This window comes from Nestor notabilis, unplaced genomic scaffold (assembly GCF_000696875.1).
Source record: "Nestor notabilis isolate BGI_N333 unplaced genomic scaffold, ASM69687v1 scaffold2634, whole genome shotgun sequence".
Taxonomy (NCBI): domain Eukaryota; kingdom Metazoa; phylum Chordata; class Aves; order Psittaciformes; family Psittacidae; genus Nestor; species Nestor notabilis.
In genome coordinates, this window is record NW_009925972.1 from 15,366 (window position 1) to 24,022 (window position 8,657).

General features: G+C 48.1%; 2 protein-coding genes across 2 annotated transcripts in view; one reads left to right on the top strand and one right to left on the bottom strand.

The window, feature by feature from the left end:
- TRAF3IP3 (TRAF3 interacting protein 3) overlaps nt 1–7,173 on the top strand; it is an 11,482-nt gene extending 4,309 nt beyond the window's left edge. Inside the window, 9 exon segments of the mRNA XM_010013301.1 lie at nt 2,042–2,113; nt 2,381–2,521; nt 3,195–3,332; nt 3,496–3,631; nt 4,377–4,439; nt 4,519–4,578; nt 5,119–5,273; nt 6,316–6,588; nt 7,090–7,173. Of these exon segments, the coding sequence (XP_010011603.1) occupies nt 2,042–2,113; nt 2,381–2,521; nt 3,195–3,332; nt 3,496–3,631; nt 4,377–4,439; nt 4,519–4,578; nt 5,119–5,273; nt 6,316–6,588; nt 7,090–7,173 (1,122 nt within the window).
- Nucleotides 7,174–8,184: 1,011 nt separating this feature from the next.
- On the bottom strand, nt 8,185–8,652 carry LOC104404778 (chromosome unknown open reading frame, human C1orf74; the record flags this gene model as incomplete). The annotated part of the gene is made up of 1 exon (XM_010013302.1): nt 8,185–8,652. A coding segment is annotated over one exon (468 nt), but the record flags the coding sequence as incomplete, so codon positions are not given.
- Nucleotides 8,653–8,657: the final 5 nt, after the last annotated feature.

An 8,657-nucleotide genomic window follows, 5' to 3' on the forward strand; every position in this document is an offset into this window, starting at 1 on the left:
GTAGTCACATTCCTTCGATTCTCCCCCCCATCCCTCCGGGAGCGGGGGGAGGAAGGAAAAGGGGGGGAGTGAGCGAGCGGCTGCGTGGTTCCAAGTTGCCGGCTGGGCTTAAACCACGACACTGCTTTAATATATTTTCTTCCCTTCCTGACCTCTGAAGTTGAACCTGACTTTTGGAAGTATGTTGAAGCTCTGCAGAGTTTATGCTCTTTGTCATTTCCAGTGCATTATTACTACTACATGCACTTGATTTGCTAGCACAAGCATTGTGTTTGGGCCAACTAGCAGCCTTCCAGAAACAGCATTTATTATTAATGCTTTAAACCAGCTATTTAAAATAAGGGAAGGAATATCAGAATTCACTGATCACAAGACAACCAAAATCAGTTTAAAATACACTTATGGCACTTAAATGACAGCAGTAGAGAAATGCAGAAGAGTTTGGGAGAGGTTTTGGAGCTGCCTATTCAGGTAACCTCAGACTCTCTTAAGAAGAGGGCTACAGAGGATTCAAATATGGTATTTCAAGAGTATTTTAGCATGCTAATCCTAATCCTTTCCTCTTCCTGGCTCCCAGTGGGTGTCTTCGGGATCTACAGCAAGGCAAGGATCCCCAGATGCTGTTCAAGCAGTGTCACCAGAGACACTGCAGAAGAGACACCACCGTCTGATGACAGTGCTATAATGGTTGTTTTTGGTTTGTTTTTTTTTTTTCTGGCTGTTTTATTTAGTTACAGGTGGAACTTTTAGTTGGTTTGGGTGTTTTTTTTTGTTGCTGTTTTGATTTTAAAGCAGCCCCTTTCATGTAGATAATGTACAACACAGGCTCCACCAAGATTTGCTCACATAACTTTTCTGGTCAGAAGCATCATTTCTTATTCCTCCCACACTCACTCACCCCACACTGCCATACTGTTCTGGTAGCAGCTCTGACAAACAACTTATTCCATTTAGGGAAATCTTTAGGTTCTTTTCCCCAGTTTATAAGCTGTATCCCCATGAAAGGAGTTTGCCAGCACACTTCTGCTGTGAAGCATACGAAGGGCCTGGCACTCCACTGCCTTGCACTTTGCATGGTCATTCACATGTATGCACAATAGCCATAAGGCCACCATCCTCCAAGCAGATAGAATAAAATACAATAAACTGCAGAGGAAATTAGGCATACTATTTCACTTACAAAAATGCTTTTTTAAAATCCCACCTACTTTCTGAGAAGAGAAAGCCTTTAGTTCGTTGTACTGACAACTGAACTGGGAAGATTTATTCTTTGGGATTGTACTGTGTAAACCTAACCAGTGCTAAAATACCAGAGAATCTGGTTTTGCTTGGGTCTAACAGCTATTCCTGTAACATCAAGGAGCTGCTTTTCAGAGGTTTGACTTCAAACAGCAGTAAGCAGAGAAGATAGCAGCATTCTCAGTATTGGTGGTGGAAAAACAGCCTACGTGAACTCTTTGTTAGAAATTTCATCTGAATTTGCATGCAGCCTGGTTTCATGAAACAAAAGTATGACTAACACCGAGAGGAGATTATGAGGAAAATGAATCACTGTTGCCCTCTATCCCCCTGCCCATCTGCCAGATGTTGCAACACAAACCCAAGCTATTTCCTAAGGGAATCAGCAAGGCAAGACCTTAGTACCAGCTGGAGCTTGAGAGAAGGAGCATTGCAGGGAGAGTCATCAGCCAGGTACAGGGCAATACATGGGGACAGGCAGTTGTGCTCTGCCAGACCCATCCAGACTAACCTGAAATGCCCTTGCTCTTCTCATCTCACTGCAAGTAGCTGCACTCAGTAACCAGCAGAACTGCCTTGGGAGTGTTTTTCTATACATAAAAGTTTACTTCCCCCATATGCCATTTATTCTGGGATGGTGAAGACTTGCTTGAACTCTAAGCATCGAAGAGACTCTAGCCAAATTTAGACACAATGTTACAGATGAAGGAAGAAAGTGAATCAAAACAGAAGCTAACAAAACATTGGGGCCATATTGCAGAGTTCATGATTCCACACATCAGTTCAACTGTTTCTTCCCCAGGGTCAGCTGAACGAAGATAAACTGAAGTGCAAACTAAGGGCGCTTGAAAATCAGCTGCAGGCTTGCACCCAGGTAATGTCTGATTCACTGAGAAACAAACATGGGTGAAGAGAGGCATGAAAAGAGAATACTGAACCATGTGATGAAGTCAGGTCTCAGTTTCTAGAGCAATCTGACTAGATATGGATCTGAAAATGATCTTTCCTCTTTGCTGAAGCAATGCTTCACTGCAAATCAGCAGTAACTTTTACACAGTCGGGATTTACTGATACTCAGGCTTAGCAAGATTAGAGGTAAGTCAGGTAAGAGCCTTCAAGCACTTCAATTCTTCCTTTGAAGAGTTACTCAAAGGAGTGTGTGAAGAAGATCCTGATAGACATGGAGGACCAGAAGCAAACCTACGAGGAGAAGGCAAAAGAAGCTCTTCAGAAGATGCTGGAGGACAAACTCCAGACTGAACAGCAGCTGCAAAACTCTCAGGTAAGCAACATGGTTTACACCTAGATTTGCTGTAATCAAGTCCAACTGTGATGGAGAGCCCTCACATTTCAGGGATAGGCGATGACTAGCTTACCATTAGCAACGAAGATGCACAAATACCATTTTTTAGCTACTGAGCGAAGTCCAAAGCAGCTTAGTGGCAACCTGTGCTCATTTTGTGATACACAGCGAGTTACTAAAAGGCACAAAATTGTGGAAATATGCTGCTATTTGGCAATTTTAAGCGTAACCCCTTCTCCTCTACCACCCCTTTGTCCCATTCCCTGCTCTGCACTCACAAAGGGAGCAACAAGCCACATACATCCAGGGACATGAGGGCTTCAGAGACACCTTTTCTGGAGGTGTTCTGTTATACCTCCTCAACAGGTAGCAGTTTCCTTTAACTGGAACTGTCAGAAAACACCAGTAAATCATATGCAGACTTAAATACACCCAGCATCACAACCAACCCTCTGCCCAGGTTCACTCTGCCTATCAGATGGCATCAGCCCCACACAGGTTATTACAACCACCCTGATACAGGCAGAGGCAGCACTGCCCCAGCCCCACGCAGCTCACACAAGCGCCTGCGGGTGTTATTCAGGGCAGCCTGGCATGGTCCCACCACACCACCAGTCACAGCCCATTCGTGGGTCCTTGCTCTCCTCCCTAGAGGAGCCTGGCAGCGACAAGAGAGGACCTTGCCTTCTGGAAGGAGCACTACACCAGCCTCAAAGCTGAATTGACCAAGATGACCACAGCGCACACTGAGCTTGAAAACAGCTTCCACATTTTACAGAGCAAACTTCAGGTATGTCAGTTCCTCACAGGAACAGCATCCACTGGAATCCGCATGGAATCCACTGGAAACCCGCAGGTTGAGGTCTCTATATAATAAATCCCCGTTGATAAAGCACCGTGGTCACACATACAACTCGAAGCTGGGCTGATGCTGGGGCTGTTCTCACCCGCAGCAAGCAGATGCACAGAATGAGCAGCTCCACCAGACCCTGTGCAGGCTGCAGAGCGAGCACACGGCGCTCCACCAGCGAGCCAGCGCCCTGCGGGAGGACAACCACCTGAAGGCTGAGCACATCAGTGCCATCAAAGGTATCATGTGCAGGGGAAGGGTAGTGGGGGGGTTTTGTCCTCCAGGTGAATGGAGGCTATAAGGAAAATAATCTTAAAATCCTGGTCCTTAAAGCCAAGCACACGCACTTGCAAAAGCTTCACTCTGAAGGTGCTGAACACCTCTGCTTGCCATGAAAGCTTCTGGTTTCCAAAGAGCTCCTAAAGTCATTTCCAACTAGATTAAAAGACTTAAGTGACTTTTCTAGAAGAAAGAATGGAACAGGAGACCTGAAAATAGGAAAATCTCAGAGTCCTCAGCTTTGATGAGGACTTTTGCATCCTTGTCAGACCCATCAAACACAGCAAGGCAAGCCTGCCTAGGTTACTGTCTGAGGTGCTGCTGCATGGTGATGAATGTTACCAATGTGTAAATACATGTTAGTAGTGTCCTAAAGCACTAATTCAGATAGAGACAAGGAAACGCACATACTTCACGTGGCTATTTTAAAACACAACTAAGAGTAAATGGGTGGGAGGTCTATTTTCATAACAGGTCTCACACAAACAGCTTTAAAATAAGCCATAAATTAATAGAGGCACACTAGAAAAAACTGCCAAAACTGAAAGGGCACTTCAGAGCTAAAAATCACATCCCTTCAGAGAAGAATGTTCAGTGTAGCCAACAACATCCCCTCTGCACACGTGGAGGACGGAAAAGTTGCCATCCTTGCACAGAGATACAGAGATTTACATCAACTTTGATTTCCTTCTATTATTATTTCAGATAAACTGCAAAAAGAACAAAGCCAGAGGGTAAAGCTGGAGGTGACAATCAGCCATTTGCACAGTAAGTAACACAAGGACACATAAAGCAAGAGACCTGCATTAGTGCTGTGGATTGTAACATTGACTTTTTACATTCACAGACTTGATACAGAAGCAGACCAAGGAACAGAAGACCCAGGAGGCGATGGCACCAGGGAAAGGTCAGCAAACTTTGTAACTCCCACCTAGCACTGCTCACACTGGACACAGGGATGTTAGACCTGACTCTAGGAGAAGTCCACACTGCTTTAGAATAAAGGATTATTTTAAAGCTGCACAAACCAAGTTATTATATTCTTCCGGTTAACGTTAAAACCTAAGTGTATTTATGATGGCAAACACTTGTAAAAATAAATGGATTTCACTGCAAATTCTACTTCAGTGGCTATGCCAGTTTTTCCCCCCCAAACAAAATACATTCCTGTTTATAATTGCAATTAAAGCTGTACTTGGAGAAAAAAGTAATAAAAGGCATTTTAACCCTCCTTCCCCTCCATTTCTGGCAACTACTTAGAAATCCCTCTAAAAATGATTAACTTGTTGCTATAGCAGAGGCAGGCCTATGATAACTAAATCAGCTCCTGTGTCCTCTGCTGTGTGTAGCACACAAATATTATCTTTAAATTACTCTGAGTAAACAAGATCTAAAGCAAACTGAAAGCCCAGACCTGTTTCTCACCAGAAGCCTGACTGTTTTCTAGACCAGCTTTTCACCACGCAGACCTCACCTCTCCCTCCTGCCAAGGAGAAACAAAACTCTCTGTTAGAGCACCCCGAGGAGGAGGAGAGGGGAGAAGAAAACCTGAAGGATGAGATGCAGAAAAGGACATTCCAGCTTACAGCAAAGGAGAATGAGGTGAGGAAGTCACTGAATCACAGGTGCTGGTGTAAGCACTCCAGCAGCAGCACAACACAACACACCAAAGCTCTGGGAAGTAACCTAAGCTTGGAATCTCCTGTAAGGATTCTCTCTCCTGATTTTTTATCCCAATACCAGCATCACCTAAGCCCCCAGTGCAGCCTCTGCATGCAGGGTAGCACCAGCAGAGCCCTCTCAGTACAAACTCATGGACAGTAGAGTCTCAGTCTCACAGAGAAAAGCCAAATCCACACTTCAAGAGCTGAAACACTGAGCACAAAGAAGGCAAGAAGGAAAATAAAAGGCTTACAAATAACAAAGCAAACAAAACCAATGTCCTTACAACTGGGATCCAAAATTTCAAAGCTTTCTAGCCTCTTGCATTGTCTTTCCCACCAAACCATGCCCTCTGCCAACAAACAGCCCCACAGCTCTTATAGCAGTAATCAGATAGCAAGGATTTATAAATAAGAATTTATAACTTACCATAGCAGAACTTACAGCCACACAGGAGAAGAGCTTGTCCCAGTAACCCAGGCTCCAACTGCACCACCATCACTGGGCATCACCCAGCATCACCTGGGGAAGGGCTTTATAAAGCACAATCACAGCAAAAAGGAAACAGCTGGGGGGACTCAGTTACTCCCACATCAGCTCCTGCAGCTTCTTCTGCTAATGTACTGTTCATCAGGAAGGCAACAGGGTCCCACGTTGTCCAGGTCAAAAGGTGCTCCCTGGGTTTTGGGGTTGTGCAGCACAACCTGCCCCATGTCTCAAGCGGTTTAAAGGACTTTGTAATTGCTCTTGCAGTCAGTGAAATGTAGAATGAATTTGAGAATGAGAGGCAAGCTCTGCCATGAGTTTGCACTCCACATCTTCCTCCCGACCTGCACACTTCCATGGTCACAAAAATAACTATTGCTTCCCTCTCCCATGTGGTGTGAAAGATGGCAGCAAAGTCCAGCAGGTCACGGGACGGCAACAGGCTGTGGCATCACCACATTCCCAGTAACACCGAGATCTGCTCTGTCCCCTGTAGGTACAGATGGACATAGAGAAGGCAGGAGTGAAAATCCCCCATCACCGCAGTGCCCGTGCATGAGCGGAGCGCTGCGGCCTCTGCGGGAGCCCTGCTGCTGTCAGTGGGTACGGGAAAGAGGGGATCCCTCCTGCTAACAGCCCCTTGCTGTGCTTGCAGTGCACGGAGCTGCGCTTGGAGCTGGAGGCCCTGAGCGAGGAATACCGCTCCTGCCTGAGCAGGCTGTGCCAGTGCCGGGACGAGCTCAACCACTTCCGGAGCAAGCAGGCAAAGGTGGGAGATGTTCCTTGCCCCAGCTCCCAGTGCCTTTAGACTGGGGCTGCAGATTGGTCTGGCAAAAATCATACAACCCCAGCCTGGTTTGGGGTGAAGGGACCTTAAAGCTCCTCCAGCTCCAACCCCTGCCACGGGCAGGGACACCTTCCATTCGAGCAGGTTGCTCCAAGCCCCTGTGTCCAACTTGAACACTGCCAGGGATGGGGCAGCCACAGCTTCTCTGGGCACCCTGTGCCAGCGCCTCAGCACCCTCACAGGGAAGAGCTTCTGCTTAAGAGCTCATCTCAATCTCCCCCCTGGCAAGTTAAAGCCATTCCCCCTTGTCCTCTTGCTACAGGCCCTTGTAAATGTCTTTCTCCAGGTTTCTTGCGGGCCTCTTTAGGTATTGGAAGGCTGCTCCAGGGTCTCAGATAAACATTCCCATTTTGACATGTTTGCTAGGGATGGGAAGTTTCTTGTTCCTGCCAATTTCCCAGTAACATTCGCTTCTCCTTGCAGCGACGGCGCGGTCACTGGGTCCCTCTCCTGGTGGCAGTGATAGCAATGGCCATCACCACCTTCCTTGCAAGTTATAGATCATGAGAGACCTTCTCGATGAGGGACTTCACTGCAGGAACTGACTTCATCACCGCCAGCAACATGCCCTTGCCGCAGTGCACCTTCTGCTGTTTGTACTTAGGTGTTTAGTGCCTCCCTGAGCCGGCCTCACTCCAGACAAACTCCAATAAAGGCTGGAGATCCCCCTTCCCTTGGCTCTTTCGATTGCTTTGCACCAGTTGAAAGTTGTGCTGCCCAGTCCCCACAGCGCTGAGGGACAAAGCCACCACTGCTGGGGCCTGCGCAGGGTGGCAGGGATGGGGTATCCCACACCCTTGGGATCCAGACTCCCTGGTTTTCATGCACAAGAGGACTACAGGATTCTCTTCCTTTATTTCCTCCCTAAACGGGAGGTATTCAGCTCTAGACCATCTCTACTGGTACCTGACAAAGAAGCCCAGCTCAGGGGGGTATTTTAGCACAGTCCCTTCATGCACTGAGCAGTTTTCCCATCTCCCACCTAGTGTGCCCAGCTCAGCCCACCGCTCTGATAGCCTGTCTTGTGGCCAAGCATCCCCACAGCCACATCTGCTTCCCTTTCACTGCTAGCACCACGTTAGTTCAACCAAGACATGGGTTTAAGCCCCTTTTGGAGCTGCATGGTGCAGGTTCTACAGCAGCACCTGCCCCTCATTCAAGTGCAGGCTGAGCTACAAGGTGGTGCATGACAGCACCCTGCACAAGTGGTAGGTACAATAGGGAGCCTTCACAAAGGCAAGATACTTCGGTGTTCCAATACTTTATTAATCCTCAGCCATTGGCAGCAAATAAATAGAACCTGACTTCACAGGGCAGTCTCTTCAGTCAGGATGGAGGCTTAAACCACAACACGTGTACATCCACGCTGGTTTTCTGCGAAGCACATGCATTTGATTTGCAACCAGCCTACGAGCTTGGGGCCCGAGAGCATCACAATTCACTCACAGGGAACAGGATCTCTCCCCTGAGTCCATGATGCAAGTGAGAAAGGCCAAGAAGTCTGAGCTTGCTTGTGTTTTACAAGGCAACCGCTGGAAGAGACACCACCTCGCTCGAGATGCAGAGACCTACAAAGTCACTCTGTGCACTGAAAGCCTCCTTCAGCTCGTCACGCCAGGCATCCAGCGCCTCCTTCAGCTCCCCGCAGAGGCTCTCTGGGATGCTGAAGGAGTAGATCTGGACCCCGAGACTGTCCTTTATCCTGGGGCAGGAGGCCTGGGCTGTGAACACCCTCAGCGGCATCAGCGCCAGGCAGTTCTCAGTGCTCTCCTCCATGGAGAAGGTATATGTCGCCGGGTAGCCCAGCAGCACCCCAACGATGGTGCAGAGGTTCCAGCCTGTGGGTACAACCTCGCTGGAGGACACGGGGCCGGTGCTGGCGGCCTCAGCAGCACTTAAGTGGGCCGAGAGGGTCGCAAGGTGGCCCCTGATGGCCTCGGCCTGTGCTGGCCCGCAGAGAACCGGGCACTGCCGCCCTGCCGACACATCCA